At 40.9% G+C, this 16,715-nt stretch overlaps 1 protein-coding gene across 1 annotated transcript in view; it reads left to right on the plus strand.

The window, feature by feature from the left end:
• Window positions 1-16,715, plus strand: part of USH2A (usherin) — a 443,094-nt gene that overhangs the window by 397,471 nt on the left and 28,908 nt on the right. The window contains exons 63-65 of the mRNA XM_038760847.1: window positions 5,011-5,238; window positions 6,540-8,056; window positions 11,406-11,727. Coding sequence (XP_038616775.1) covers window positions 5,011-5,238; window positions 6,540-8,056; window positions 11,406-11,727 — 2,067 coding nt within the window. The remainder of the gene's footprint in view (window positions 1-5,010; window positions 5,239-6,539; window positions 8,057-11,405; window positions 11,728-16,715) is intronic.

Consider the following 16,715-nt stretch of genomic DNA (forward strand, 5'->3'; position numbering starts at 1 on the left):
GGATCAGGGACTGTGTCCAAACTGAATGACTTGTATCTATCCCAGCACTTAAAACAGTGCTTGGCACTTAACAAGTACTATTGTTATTATTATTATTATTATTAATGTGAGGATGCAGCAAATTTTTCCCTGCCTCAGGGCACCCCAGTGTCTGAAGTTGGAGGCACAGCCAAGAGAGAGTGCAAGTAGCATTAGAAAGTTTAAGCAGGGCTTAGTGAAATCCTGAAGAATTAGTGATATCTATCCCTTTTTTCAAAATGCACACTTAAGTTTGATTTTTACTTTCAAGTGAATGAATGTAAGGCATGGAGTTTGGTGGGGGAGGGGGGTTGCCTAGTAAAGTAGGAGAAAAACATGTAAATCCCCTTTATAGGTGTTGATGTAGGAAAAGAATCATCCCATTGTAACAACTGTCGCTTCCCTACTTCAGCTCTAAAGTCGGGTTTCAGACTGCTCTCCAAAAGAGAGTTCAAGTGGCGGGATGTCACATGGTCAGCACATTTGCTTTTGGGCTCCAGTGAATGAATCTGTCTTCCATTGGGCTCTGGTGGGCTTCGTACTCCAGCCTAGAAAATCTGGATCTTGTTGCATTCTGCCACAAATCCCCAGGTGTTATTAAGCCAAGAGAGAATGTGATTTACTATATAACTAGGCAGTAGCTGACTGGAAAAGATGTTGTTGTTTTTAACCTACAATTCTGCACTGCTCCCATATTTAGCCCCATCTCTCTGGACAAAATGAGGCACCCACTTTTCAGTGTAGTAAACTCAAGACCTTTCACCCTCACATTAACTGAGCAGCCAAAGGGAGCAGAGTCAAACATTCAGGATTTATCAGCAGAAGCCTTGGCAACAAAGGGGACTGAAGGAATCTAGAGAATAATAGGAGAAACCGTCAGAATCTTGAGATGGTTCAGGCCAGTTCTGAATGGAATTGATTAGGGGATTGTTTTCTTTTGAGAAGAATTATGCTCCCCCAAATGCAATAAATGTCCATAATGCCATTTCATCCCCTCTGCGTCTCTTTTAATATTACTTCATCATTTGACTGGCTTTAATACTCATACCTAGAGTAGTGAATGCCATGAAAAGCGGCCTCTCTGAAAATTCAGGACCTTAGAATCCTGACTGAAAGTGCTGGAAACTGCCGGATCATCAGATCAATAGATTCAAAGATGACTAAGTTGTGTAGCTTTATGTAGTTTAAACATTTGTGCAGAGTCTACCCGCACAGACTCTTATTGACAGCTAGCGATCAATGCTAATTTTTGATCATTTTCAACCTACAAAAACCTTTTGACCTCCACAGCGACCTTTGGGGCACTTCAAGTGGTCAGAATCAATCACGGGAGATGATGTAAAATTGTCAGAATATTTAAGAGTCCTCCTGGCGGCCCCGGTGCCCCCGAAGCAGAGCTGAAAAGTTGGAAATAGAATTGAATCCACCAGTTAAGACCCACAGTAGCAAAGAGAGATTTTAGATTGTATTGTCCTAATATCGCCTCTTACTATATGCTAATTTGTAGATTTAAATGACACTCTGTTTCTCCGTGAACAAAAAAGGCAGTAATAAGCACAGAATTTTGGTTTCTTTGGAAGGTCTCTCTGTTTCTGGTTTTCTGGTTTGGGGTTTTTTTTTTGGTTTCCTTCATTGGAATTTCCAATCTTTAACAGTAAAATTCAGTAAATTCTGTCTGTATGGAAGGGGGTATTACAGCTGAAAACTTCCAATTAAAGATATCAATTACCATTAGTTTAACAAATTTGCAAAGCTCTTTTCCACCACCTGCATGGAAAGATGAGAAAGATTATCGGAAGTCGAGATCTGAGCAATGTTGCTGCGGTGGAGAAGGTTTAAATAATTTTTTTTAAATCAACTGAGCATATGATAAGAAATTTCCCTTTTAAAAATATGTAACTTTTATGACACTGTTGTTATTAAGCAGTTGTTTGCATTGCTGAAGGGGCAGATTTGTTGATTTAGTACTATCTCAGAATCCTATATGTAGGCCCCTTAATCTAGGCTGTTTGCAGCTCTTCAGAAGTAGTAATTTAATGTCATGGATTTTCTCCTCCATCCCCGCCCCCCAACACCCCAACAAACCTTGGAAAGAAAATTAGATTCTTTTAAAAGTTGTCTTTTAAAATCCCAATAACCAGCCATCCCCATAAAAGTACATGATGAATACAGACCACATCCAACTGTGAAGTTAATTTGAATCATGTTTTGTGCCAATAAAATTTTCAATGGCAAATTTTCACGCCAAGCATAAACTTCTGTTTATGTTGAGTTCCACCCATCAGTTTGCAGTTCATAATTTTGCATTTGGTGGTGTCGATTTAGGTCCGAGGCTGTTTGAAAGCTTCCACCTTCAAGGATCTAAAGCCATAAATGTTTATTCAAAGAATCTATAATGAAATCAGGTTTGTTATTTTTTTAATGGTTGCCTTGAGTATGTTGGATGACTGAATTCAGGTTGTTAATCATTAAGTGCTCATATGACCAAAAGTGTTTGATAGTATTGCCATCTAGGGGCTGAACTAAATTCTCAGCCCTGAAATAAACTGCACTTGAGCAGGTGCTGCTATTGACAATGTACATATGTTTTTGCTTTATAGCCCACATGCTTTCCATGTTTCTTATGACAAAAGGTATCTCTAAATGTCCCAAAGCAGCCAGTCTATTTTTATATATAATCTGTTGGAGGTGATTACTGTTTGAATTTAAGCTTAAGATCTTCTGGCATTGACAACTGAATATTCCTAACAAAGAATTATACTTTTTTGCATTATTAATCTTGCCAGTGTTTGCTCTGTTTCACGGAAAACTAATCATTTATCACAAAAGTATGTCTGTAATCTGGACTTGTGGAATCTTCAGCTTTAATATTCATAATAGACATTCCACTTCTGAGTTATATTTATCTGAAAGAGCAATTCAATGTTGTGGAGAAATAACTACTTAAATATTTATCATCTAACTTTTAATATTTTAAAAAAGGGAAATTAATATTTCCTCAAAAGTGTTTCAGAGATTGTTCTCTTAGCAAATGTTTAAATATTAAAGAATTCTAAAGGGGTTAGCAGTTAGTAATGTAATATGATTTATTGAAACTAGGAAATTGAGATCACAGATTTTTGTTCCCTAAAGTAAGTTGTATTCTCTCAGAACCTGTGTTTAACATCTTAACAAGAAACATTAACACATCAATTAAAAATGGTGATGAAATTTCTGCTAAATATCAGGACTCATGTATCTGAAATGAGCTGAGCGTAAACATCAATGTTAAAAAGTCAGCCATTTTGATTGCTTTATGTCTTGTCACTATGAGTTGTGAACTGTATTTAAATTTGACCCCCATGCCCTTGACTTCATCTTTTGGTGACACACAAATACAGTTACATCTTGGTCCACACTTTTCATGGGCAATTCTATCAGGCAGTTCCTGAGCTGACTGCAGCCATTTTGTATGCGATTTCAAAAAGGTGAAGTTGTCCTCAAATAACACTACCCACCTTACTATTCCCAGTACAATTTACATACTCTCCACCACATGTAAGTACACATCCATTTATGTACACTATTGTGTGTTGCCAGTTCCAGAGCTGCAACTATTGTATAGAGTCCAAGACAGCAACCTCCCCACTTTGTGACCATAGATAAGCAGCATGGCCCTAGCAGAAAGAGCACAGGCCTAGGTGCAGTCAGAGGGCCTGGGTTTTAATCCCGGCTCCTCCATGTGACTGCTGTGGGACCTTGGACAAATCACTTAACTTCTCTGTGCCTCAGTTACTTCATCTGCAAAATAGGGATTTTTAAATTTTTTTATGGTATTTGGTAAGTGCTTACTATATGCCAGGCACTGTTCTAAGCGCTGGGGTAGATATAGGATATTCAGGTTGGACACAGTCCCTGTCCCACATGGAGCTCATAATCTTAATTTTCATTTTACGGATGAGGGAACTGAGGCCCAGAAAAGTGAAATGGTTTGCCCAAGGCCACACAGCAGACAAATGGTGGAGCTGGGTTTAGAACCCAGATCCTTTGGACTCCCAGGTCCATTTCTATCTGCTAGGCCACGCTGCTTCTCATGGATTCAATACCTGTTCTTCTCATATTTAGACTGTCAACCTCATGTGGGATCTGATTATCTTGTCTCTACCCCCAGCACTTAGTACAGTGCACACAGTAGACACTTAAGAAATGCCACAATTATTAATTATGATTAGTGTTGGTCATCTTCCCCACCCGTTAGTGAGAATGAGGAGGTAGGCAGTCCATTTGTTATCTTTTAGGGCACGTGACACCACAGGATTCCTAGAACTCGCAGGTCTCTGGGGCAGTAACCCATCTATCTTGGTGTAAATGCTGGCCCTAGGTTGACCACTGATCTGATTCTATACTGGACAGTGTTTTTTTCAGCTAGCCTGTCCCTGGTCTAGAACCAATAAGGCACCAGGTGCCTTTGTGTCCTATAACTTTATTTTAAGCACAAAGCTTCCCTCTGGCTTAGTTCCTTCGTGTCGTGCCCCATGGTTCAGAACTGGCACCAATACTTCCAGGGTCTTGGGCGTGGATGCAGTGGCTTAGAAACAAGGGAGAGAGTCAGAGATCTCCCCTGATGTTACAGTATAGTTTCTTGGCTTTTTGCAAAATGTTTTATTTGCCATTGCCATGGTCTGTCATGCAACCTATGTGATGCACCTAAAGGATGTTTATTCTGAGTTGGAAAACGGTAGCCTGGGCTCTTGGAGTTCTATCACTGGCCACCTATATTTCCCTATATATGTGACTACAGTCTCATAGTTGCATATCCATCAATCAATCGTATTTATTGAGCGCTTACTGTGTGCAGAGCACTGTACTAAGCGCTTGGGAAGTACAAGTTGGCAACATATAGAGACGGTCCCTACCCAACAGTGGGCTCACAGTCTCACAGTCTAGAAGAACTAGAACTATTTACAATCTTAGCTTACAAAAAAAAAGTATTTTAATTCAATTCTGTTGCAGGGAAAAAGCCATCGAGCCCACGTATTTGGGTTAGAACCATTTACAACATATCGTGTCTGTGTTGTGGCTGTAAATCGGGCTGGGCAAGTATCAAGTCCGTGGACTTCCGTTCGCACCTCAGAATCCTCCCCAAGTGGGCTGAGCAACTTCACAGTTGAAAGAAAGGAGAATGGAAGAGCATTGTTACTAAAATGGTCTGAGCCAGCCAAGACCAATGGTGTGATTAAGGTACTGTATTCTGGATCTATAACCATATTAGTGATTAATGTTCAAAGAAATGTGATATCTATTGCCATTCCTTCATTATAAGTGAACATGAATTAGAGGAAAAAGGGCAGATCTCAAGAGTCAAAGGAGCTGGATTCTAGTTTTGGCTTTGCCGCTGCCTGGATGCGTTTCCTGAGACAACTGACAACCTCTCTGAGTCTTAGCTATGTCATATATAATGTAGGGGTAAAAAATGTCTGCTCTTCCTTATGTCCCAGTGATGTAGCAAGGGCAAATTAAGTAACTGATATGAAAACATTTTGACAATACCATGATTTTATATAAAGTTTTAATTATTATTGTTCAATCTTGGTAAGCTGATTCTTCAACTACAATCTGAACTCTGGTATTAAACAAGCTTTTAAAAGATCTCCAAGCAAAAATCACACACATAACAGCCTCAAAAGTTGGTCTCTTCATTTTCTTTTTAAAGGGCTCTTACTGAAGTGAACACTGGATAATATTAATCACAAAGACATGATATTTGCCTCCTCAGAATATTGCCCTTCTCACCACACAAATTGAACACAATATCTGTCAGAATAGAGCAGGTGAGATGGGAGAAAGAGGGATTGATGGAGTGCAAGGCTTTTATCTGTTTTGATGATCAGTTAGGCTTCTTTTGCACCTGTCTCTCCAACTCTGGTTCCTATTTGGAAGGAATCTAACATTAAAAGACTCTAGTGGCCAGTGGCCTTGGAATTCCCATATCATTTCCAGGACATCAGTGAGCCAGTATTCCAGAAAGTAGAATGTACCTATTAGAAGAAAGGCAACACAGAGACATTCCTTACCCTCCAGCATCAGACCAAGCTCTGCTCTCAGAAATCTGTTTTTTAAGGCAAGAAGCAGCTAATGGGAGTCAGAGGATGTGGGTTTTAATCCCATCTCTGCCACTTGCCTGCTGTGTGACCTTTAGCAAGTCACTTAACTTCTCTGTGCTTCAGTTTCCTCATCTATAAAAAGGGGTTTCAATACCTGTTCTCCCTCTTAGGCACTTCCAAAGTGCCATTCAAGCATGTGGACACTTTGATTCTTCTGAAGCACTTATGCACATTCCTATGTTCTCTATTACTTTGTCCAATCTGTAATTTATTTTAGCATCCGTGTCTTTCACTTGATGTGTAAGCTCCTTATGGGTAGCGATCAGGTCTAATGGGCATAGTACAGTGCTCTGCACATGCAGGAGGTGATCATGAAAATAACTGGGATTGATTGAATTGTGCGCCTTGAGAAATGGTGAGGTTTTTCTTTCTTTTCAGACATACAACATCTTCAACGATGACAACCTGGAATACAGTGGCCTGTCCCATCAGTTTCTTTTCAGGCGCCTCGAACCCTTCACTCTGTACCCACTGACATTGGAGGCATGCACAGTGGCGGGCTGTACGCGTTCTTCTCCCCAATCCATCCGCACAGAAGAAGCTCCACCCGCTTCCCAACGGGACCCCGCGATCCAGTCCATCGGAGCAACCAGCGTTGAGCTGAGCTGGTTTGGACCTATTCATCCAAATGGGAAGATCATCCGCTATGAAGTTATTCACAGATGCGCCCAAGAAAATGCTTCAGGGAACAGAGCAACCTTGGCAGATGAGAAAATTGTTTTCACAGAATACAACACTGAAAGGAATGCATTTACGTACAATGATAAAGATTTGCAGCCTTGGACCAGGTGTGAATATAAAATACGCTCTTGGAACTCAGCTGGCCACACCGATAGCTCTTGGTCAATAGCTAGGACTGACCAGGCTGCCCCTGAAGGACTCTCAGCCCCTCAGATTGCCTACGAAGCTGTTAATCCACTTAAACTGCTTATTTTCTGGATTCCCCCTGAGCAACCCAATGGTATCATCCAGTCCTATCGGCTCCAAAGGAATGAAGTGTTCTTCCCATTCAGCTTTGATGCTGGGACGTTCAATTACACCGACGAAGACCTGCTCCCTTACTCGGTCTACAGTTATACAGTGATGGCCTGCACAGTAGCAGGCTGTATCACTAGTGATCCCACCAGAATTCAGACTCCAGAGGCTGCCCCAGCTTGGGTCGACCCTCCTTCTCTTCAGGCCATCAGTGCCACACAGATCAACGTGTCTTGGTGGCCTCCGCAAATTCAAAATGGAGAGATCATCAAGTACATTCTGAGATGCCGAGGGGAAGAGCATCCCGTTGGGAAGAGTTTATCCAAGCTAATTTCCAACCTCCAGCCTCACACCCAATACGATTTTACTTTAGAGGTTTGTACTAATGGAGGCTGCACTGAAAGCAAATCCAAATCCATCTGGACCATGGAGGCTCCACCACAAAATATGGAAACACCAAAGTTGCAAGTCATGGGCTCAGCGTCGATAGAAGTCACCTGGCAGCCCCCAGTTCACCCAAATGGCAAAATCAGAAGCTATGAACTTAGAAGGGATGGCGACATTGTGTATGCTGGTCTGGAAACTCGATTCCATGACTTTACCCTAGCTTCAGGCAAGGAATATAACTACGCGGTGACAGCCAGTAATAGTAAAGGCAGCACCACCAGTCCACTGGCTAAAGTCAGGATGAATCCCTCTGCTCCCTCTGGAATGGCCCCTCCTAAACTCCAGGCAAAGTCTCCAAGAGAGATCTCAATCAATTGGGATGCCTCTATAAAAGCCGATGGGGAGATAATCAACTATTCTCTTTGTATCCGGGAGCCTGCTGAAGCTGAAATGAAAACCATTCCCATCAACGTGATTCATGATGCATTCTTCAGGAGGTCTTATGTGGCCACTCAGTTGGAGCCTTATCATTGGTAAGTACCCAGCACATCATAATCTCATTTAGATACTAGTGATTGTGAGTATCTACTTTCCCAGACCAGTTTACAGCCACAATAGAGATCTGATATGCTGTAAATGGTTCTAACCCAAACACCTGAGCTTGATGGCTAGAGACTGTCAACTCCTTGTGGGCAGAGATTGCATCTACCAACCCTAGTGTATTGTACTTTCCCTTGTGCTTAGTGCAGTGCTCTACACAGAGTAAGCAGTTAATAAATACCATTGATTGATTCATATGCTGTTTCCATAAACTGAGTTGGATTCAGTGATCAGTCCCATGAGGCGGGGCCAGGGGTGTGTGGGTGGATCTTTGAAGGGACTAAAAGTCTCTCAGCTGTGCACCTTTCATGTGGACTCTGAGAGTCCTGACTAGAGGATAAGCCTGACTAAATTTCTTCCAGTATATGAGTTTATAGATGATGATGATGATAGTATTTGTTAAACGCTTTCTATTTGCCAAGCACGGTTCTAAACACTGAGGTGGATACAAGGTAATCAGGTTGTTCCATGTGGGGCTCACAGTCTTAATCCCAATTTTACAGATGAGGTAAATGAGGCACAGAGAAGTTGTGATTTGCCCAAAGTCACACTGCTGATAAGTAGCAGAGCCGGGATTAGAACTCACAACTTTTGACTCCCAAGCCCGTGCTCTTTCCACTAAGCCAATATGGGAAGCACCATAGCCTAGTAGATAGAGTACAGGCCTGGGAATCAGAAGGACTGGGGTTCTAATCCAGACTCCCCCACTTTTCTTCTGTGTAACCATGGACAAGTCACTTAACTTCTCTGTGCCCCAATTAATACATTTGTAAAATGGGGATTAAGACTTTGAGCCCCATATGGAACATGGACCATATCCAACCTGATGAACTTGTATCTACCCCAGTGCTTAGTATGTGCCTTTCTCTCAAGGAGCTCATAATTTAAGGATAGAGAAGGAAAGGGGACTGGTGACTGGTCCTTAGGAAAGATTTTTTTTGAAAAATAAGAACACAGAAACAAAAGTCAAAGACAGGAATAAATATGAGAATAAAATATACAAAGCAGGAAGGTACTGTGGATAGAAGAGCAGAGTTTCAAGCTTCTCAGACTGAGTCCAGATGCTTAGCCACAGAGACTATCCCAGCTGTGGCCTTCCCAGTGTTGGGGCATGCTGCACTATAAAAAATAGACCCAATTTCCACTACTCTAAGAGAGGAGTAATCTAGCTTCTTGTAGGAGGGCCATTTGGCTAGTGATTATGTATCCTATAAGCACATTTATACTTATATTTATACCTGTCTTCATGTTTTGTTGTCTGTCTCCTCCTTCTAGACTGTGAGCCCGCTGTTGGGTAGGGGCCGTCTCTATATGTGGCCGACTTGTACTTCCCAAGCGCTTAGTACAGTGCTCTGCACACAGTAAGTGCTCAAGAAATACAATCAAATGAATGAATGAATGAATTTAGTCCTGCATTTAAATGAACTGTGCATACCACAAACGTAATTTCCACTACATAAATGATTGCTTTCTATTTTCCCCCAACACAATTTAAGTAACTTGAATCCCCAGAGTGAAGTGTGATTAAAGATATTTTATGCTTAAAATTTAGTAAAATGAACAGAGCCACTTTAAAAAAAAATTAAAGGCTGAAATTGCGTTAATTTCAGACCACCGTCGGTGAAATTCAGCTATTATTGTAATTGTGATGTGTAGATTAGATCCCTCCTATAATTACCTCTGATGTATAGTGCTGTTTAAATGAAACATTCATAGTCTTATGCACCTACTCATGACCATTATTTAGTGCCCTATTAAATATTAAATAGTAATTAGAACTTCTGTAGGTATCTTCTTGAGAAACGCCACATGCTTTGTGACTTGGCTTTTGTCTTATACTGATTCAGAGGATTAAAATGTCTCACTTCAGCCAGGAAACTACACACTATTTCCCATATCCCCAGTCACCTATCTGACGTGGGCAGAATTTTGTCCATGTATAGAAATTAGGCGCTGGTGAGAATGCCCATTGAGAATATGCATTAGGATCTGTGACCTTTGGACATTTGATATTTGCCCCACCTCCAACTCCACAGTAATTTACATATCTTTAAATTTTAGAGTATAAATTACTTATTCATATTAATGTCTGTCTCCCCCTCTAGACCATAAGCTTGTTATAGGAAAGAAGTGTGTCCACAAATTCAGTTGCACTGTACTCTCCCGAGGGCTTAGTACAGTGCTCTGCACTTAGTAAGCACTGAATAAATACCATTGAATAGTTGAGTAGGTGACAGTTTTGTGAGGCAGGAAGAAAGAGACTTTCTCTGGCTAATCTCTCAACTTGGCAACCTATCTTCACTCCCCACTCAAACACACTGTCACTGCAACACTTCCACATCACCCATGCCCTGGTCACTTCACTCCTTCTCTTAGGTATTCACCTCTCCTCCAACACCTCCCTCTGTAGCATTTATATACTTATCTTTAAATTCCATTGTTTTCCCAACCAGTAATTTATTTTAGTGTCTGTCTCCCCAGCTAGACTACAAATTCCTTGAAGGCAGGGATCCTTACAAAGTAAGTGCTCAGTAAATACTACTGATTGATAGGCTAGCTGATCACCCAGAATGAGAGTTTTAAAAAATACCGAGTTAAATGTATTCATTCATTAGGCAAAAGTCGCCTTGTACAAACACTTTTCCGAATGGCAGGAGAACAGCTTTGAGTCAAAAATAATTGATGGGTTAGGTTTAACTGGATAGTGATAAAATGTCCCTGTGATTGATAATGTAGTAGGTAGCTGGGTTAATTTTAGCCAAAAGGTCCTTCTTGGGGTGTGTTTGGCGAGCTTGTTTTAAGATTTCATCCATCAGGTAAGAGGATTTATTACCAGTGAGGGTGTGCTCCCTTATGACATGGAAGTATTTCTGGTGAATCATTTAGCCAGCAACCATAACCCAAGCATCAGAAAAGAAAACCCAGGCTCCCCCAAGGCCTAGACTCCTGTCTGCTTCTCAGAGTCCTTCAGTTTAACATCCTATTTCATACATTCACAGAATGAGATACTTAATAAAATTCTGATTTTGGCCATCTGCTAAGCCTTTCCAGGCAAATGATAATAGATTTAGTGTGTTGGGGAAAATGCAAAGATGAACCATTTCATTCTATATGTCTTTATGTTTCCCCACTGTCCAAAATCTCCTAGAGATGGAGGCAGGGGTGAATAATAGGCATCTCTTTGTTTGAAACAGTCATTGGGGTTTTCCCCCATTAGTTTGTTTTTGTCCGTGTGGATCCATGGTGCAGTTCTTTCAAGGCCTCTGATTTATCTTCCCAAAGGTATGAAATACGAATTCAAGCCTGCACATTGTTGGGATGTGCTTCAAGTGACTGGGCTTCCATACAGACTCTGGAAACACCCCCTTCAATGCAGCCACCTCCCCTGCTAGAGGTGCAAACTGCTCCTGACAGATTCCAGCCTGTAACTTCCGTTCTCTGGTCCAGGCCTCTGCAGCCAAATGGAAAAATTTTATATTATGAGCTGTACAGAAGACAAACAATGAAAACATTAGGAAGGCCTGACTCCATGTTGATTTTTAATGGAACCCAACTCTCTTTTAATGATGTCTCGTTGCTGCCTTACACGGAGTATGAATATCAGGTAAGGAGAGCAGTTTTTTTTAATCATCTACTGCATTATGGTGTCCTCCCTAAATAGTCTTGTATTTGGCAATGGTTTACATACGTTCATTTATATTTAAATCTTTTGAAAATATGCAAAGAATCAGAAATTGAGGTCTTCCTTTCTCAGGAGTACCTATTTTTTATTTTGTCATCCAAGTCTTCTTGCTACCGTCTTATTTAAACTTAATATTTATATTTCTTGCCCGTTTGAGATGTCTTGTTTGTGCTGGAGAATGTATTGAGCAGTGATAAATTTTGCCCTCACTTTAAGGCCTTCACCACATATGGAAGTGCATAATCATAGTACTTTGCACAAAGTAAGTCCTTAATAAGTCATCGTTTTCGGTTTCTGTTTGATTGTTCTGCCACAGCATCTCTTAATACATGCATCCAGTGGACACTCATCATCATCATCATCATCCTCATCAGTGGTATTAAGCGCTTACTCTGCGCAGAGCACTGTACTAAGTGCTTGGGAGAGTACAATACAACAGAGTTGGTAAATATGTTCCCTGCCCTCAAGGAGCTTACTTTACTACTTCTACTATAGGAACCACAATTGTCCTCCCCCTGTCATTTCCATATTGATAAATTCCAAAAAGATTTGCCGATGTTAAAAGGTAGTTGGGACAGAGAGACATCATCAAATTCCCACCTGTGTATTCTTTCCTAGCACTTAGTACAATGCTTCGTGTACAGTAAGTTCTTAATACTATTTACTACTACTAATATTAGCAAATTTGGTTCTATCTGTGATCAGTGAAATGCTTTCAGAATGTTTGGATTTAGATTTTCATGGAGATTATTAACTTCACTGATAATTTCAAATCATTTTGCAACTCTACTTAAATTATAATTTGCAGACCTCCAGAAATGCTATGCAGAATAGAATTCCTAAAATTTTTAGTATTCTAGAACTTGACCACCGTGGCCAAAACTGGAAAAAGAGAAAAGCTAATAGATTCAGAGCCACTCCTATTAATGTTTACTTTGAGGGAAATAAGGAAGGAAAAAGCAACTTTACCCCTCCCGGAGATCTTCTAGTGTACAAAACCATATTGAAGACTGCTGCATTCCTCTTTCCCTTTGAAGCGAATGACTCATTGCAGAAGCTCTAATGCTTTATGAAGCTTTCCCTTGAACCGAATTGGGCTGTCAATGATTTAATTAGTTTGCTCCATAACTCCCGACTCTGACAGATTTTCTAGATCAGCACCCTCCCCCAGAAAGGGAGTTGTGTGGAGAGGCAGGATAGCTCATGATCCCATCAGGACTTGATAGAAGGGAAGGCCTGCTGTGAGCGAAGCCAGGTCATTTGTATTGGAAAAGTCTCTGGATCTGTTCTATATCATTTTTCATTTTTCCCCTGGCATTTTTAGAGTGGCAGGGGAAATTCTGGAAGGAAACCATTTGAGGGACAAAGATTTTAGTTTTTATTTTTGGTTTGATTCAAAGGCATGTTTTCCACCACTATTGATGAGTCTTTCATTAAGCTGGTTGTGGGCAGGGAACATGTCTGCTAACTCTCTTGCATTGTACTCTCCCAAGTGCTCAGTACAGTGCTCTGCACATAATAAGCGCAAATAAATACCATTGTTGATGATTACTTTTATTACAACCTTATTACTGCTTTAATACAAGTACCACTGATGAAAATGAGACCATTTCTAGAATTCTTTCAAAATTTAGTTCCACTGCTATAGTGCCCCTCTTCTTTTCCCTTTTATATTTTCTTTTTGAGAAATTTTTTTCTTCTCCCACTGCTATTCCTTTCTTCCCCTTCATAACAGCCTAATGGAAAATGTTTCAGTCTACACTTGTATATGCATTTCTACAGAGGGTTTGCAATTTTTATTCACAATTTCTACAGAGGGTTCTTCTTGTCAAATCACTGCAGCCCATATTTTGTGTAGGTTTCACTGGACCCCATCAGAGCAGTTGTCGGTTATAACAGGACAACTATCCTGGGTCTCCAACAAATTATGAACAAAGCTCAGGCAGCTCAAAAAGGAGCAATCCACAGTTTGGCCCACACTGACAATAGAAAGTTTCTTAACTAGGAAAGACTGTGAAATGTCATGTGACTCTACTCCCTGTGACTTCTCACTGATCTTGCTGTTGACCTTTTTCCGGAACTCCTTTCCCCTTCACATCCAGCAGACCAGTGCTCGCCCCGTTTTCAAAGCTCTACTAATGTCACAACTCCTCAAGGAAGCTTTCCCTGACTAACCTCTCATCTTCCCAACCTATTATCCTTCTCTTCCGTGTCACCTATGCACTGGAGTCTTTCCCCACCAAGTGCGTAAATACTCATTTCATTCCTTCCCCCAGTAACGTTTCTGAAAACGTTGTTATACTTGGTTTCTCTCCCAACCTATAATTTAATTTTAGTATTTGTCTCCCTGCTAGATTGTAAACTCCTAGGAAGTAGGGATCATGCCTACTGCCTCTATTGCACTCTCCCAAACAATAATAAGTAATCATTACAATAATTATGATATTTGTTAAGCACTTACTATGTGCTAGGCACTGTTCTATGCACTGGGGTAGATACAAGATAGTTGGGTTGGACACAGTCCCTGTCCCATGTAGGGCTCATAGTCTTAATCCTCATTTTACAGATGAGGGAACTGAGGCCCAGAGAAGTGACTTGCCCACGGTCACACAGCAGACATGTAGTGGAGCTGGGATTAGAACCTGTGACTTTCTGACTTCCAGGCCACTACGTTATGCTGCTTCTCAGTGTTCTGTGCAGTGTTAGTACAGTGTTCTGTGCAGAGTAAGTACTCAGAAAATGCCATTGATTGCTTGATCAATATCCTTAAATAGGTGTTCTTCACATTTGAAGATGGGATTTCTAAGGATGAATTATAGCCAACTGGGCAGGTGAGGGTGAAAAGGCTCATGGTTGACCAGTGGGCTTTTTTTAACTTTTTAAGCATAAAAAGACTATCCTTTACTTTGTAATTGCACTTGCTCTTTACAAATTCTCCAAATGTTATTTACAAAGAGCACCCGGTGCTGTTTAAATTCTGCCTGGTAGTCTCGCAAAGCGAACCAGTCCATTTACCATCACTGCACATGAAGCAGCTCTTTCCTTCACTGCGGGCTTCCAGCAGCTCAGTGTCACGCCCCACTGTTGAATGCTGTGATTCAGTGATTCTTGCTGTCTAAGCAGTGCACTGTTCAGTGATAGAATGATAGGCTTTGTATCGCCAATGAAGAACTTTTAGATTTCCCTGTTGCAGGCCAGCATATAACCTAAGTGTTCATGAATAAACTATCAGAGTGAGTTATTTCAGGGCTGAGGCTATTGTTCCCCCTAGTGACTGGCCTTGCCAAGAAAAAAAAATGTATAGTTCTAAGAAAAGGGCACATTCATTAGACCAGTTGGTTAGAGGCATAATTATTTTGGCCTCAAAGGCCCTGAATTCTCTCCTGAGTTGACCCATGATCAGCTAGCATTGTAATGCTTTCTGGTGCAAACTCTAGGACTCAATAAACATGGCTTGAAACTTTCCATTTAATTCCCTATTACACATGTTCATTTTAGGAGTGTCAGTAAAGTCCTCATAAAGCCCTTTTATGACCATTATCCCTATTTAGCATTTTCCCATATATGATGTACCAAAGACTGTGTCCCCTGGGGTCAGCTTTAAAGAACTACCACCATAACTCTCTAACTTTGCTGGAATTCACTCAGGATCCTGTGCTTAGGCAGAAAAAAAAACCTCTTTAGCTTTCAGTAGGAAGAGAATCTTGCCTTTGTGTTTGATCCCTGGGTTTCCTGCAAAGAAGCAATGCCAGCTTTTTGGTTTTGTTTTTAGTGTCTGTAACCTTTGCTTTTAAGTCTTCACTTTAAGGCTCTGCCCCACCTCACACAAGCTTGGCTTAATGGTGTGGCCCTTCTCTTTCCTTCTCCCTTTCTTCATAGTTTTTCCATTTATATTTGAATAAAACTTTTGCTCTACACTTCTCCAGCATTTAATTAGGCACTAAGCTTAAGGAAGGATTTCTGGCTGGCACTCAAATTTTGGTTTTGTTTGTTTTTTCCCCATAAGGACAGTTACCCTTCGTTTCAGGGATCTAATGATTTATTGATGAAGTCTAACTTGGGGTGTGTGTCTCTTCTAATTCTTCTGGATTTAAGGGCTGCTGAGGAAACAGAAGGAGATCAGGACATCTGCCTGAATTGACTCAGAAAGTCGACTTTGCGGGACAAAGCACTGAATGAGTTTGGCTCATTCTCTGTGTGTGTGTGTGTGTGTGTGTGTGTGTGTGTGTGTGTGTGTGTGTGTGTGTGTGTGTGTTTTCTGGCATTGTCCCTTGTCATGTCCCTTGGGGATTTATTCTCAAGCCCCTCTATTGTTGGCAATTTATGTGTTGCCTTTGAAGCAAGTTATTCATAAGGCGAGGGGTTGGTTTTCACTATTATGCTGATGAAACCCAGATTTATATTTCACTTAAGCCGGATATTGATTCTGCTGTCTGAGTGTAGGAGGCTTGCTTGCTGGACATAAAACTTTAAATTTCCTCTAGTTGAATGCAAATAAAATGTAAGCCCTAGGTCCTAACCCTCTCATAGATTTTTAAAAATAGTTTCTCTCTTCAAGAGTCACGTTGAATGGCCGTGACAGATGGGTCTTATGAAGCCATAAAGTGAAGTCTTAGTTGTACCCGGTGACCCTCTATTTGGTGCCAATCTTTGGTCATGGCTAGGGGAGAATGCTAATTTCAGTCAATCCATCAACACTGTGTGCAGAACACTGTGTTGGTTGCTATGGGAGTTGCAGAGGATAAACAAGACATGATCCCTTGCCCACTGAAAACAGAAGCAGAGAACAGCAGTGTTGCCTGGTGGAAAGAGCCTATATGTGGGAGTCAGGAGGCTGAGTTCTAATCCTGGCCCTACCACCATGGCTAATAAATTACTAAATCAATTGGATAGTTTGAGGACTGGAATTA

The sequence above is a fragment of the Tachyglossus aculeatus genome, chromosome 19 (assembly GCF_015852505.1).
Source record: "Tachyglossus aculeatus isolate mTacAcu1 chromosome 19, mTacAcu1.pri, whole genome shotgun sequence".
Lineage (NCBI taxonomy): Eukaryota > Metazoa > Chordata > Mammalia > Monotremata > Tachyglossidae > Tachyglossus > Tachyglossus aculeatus.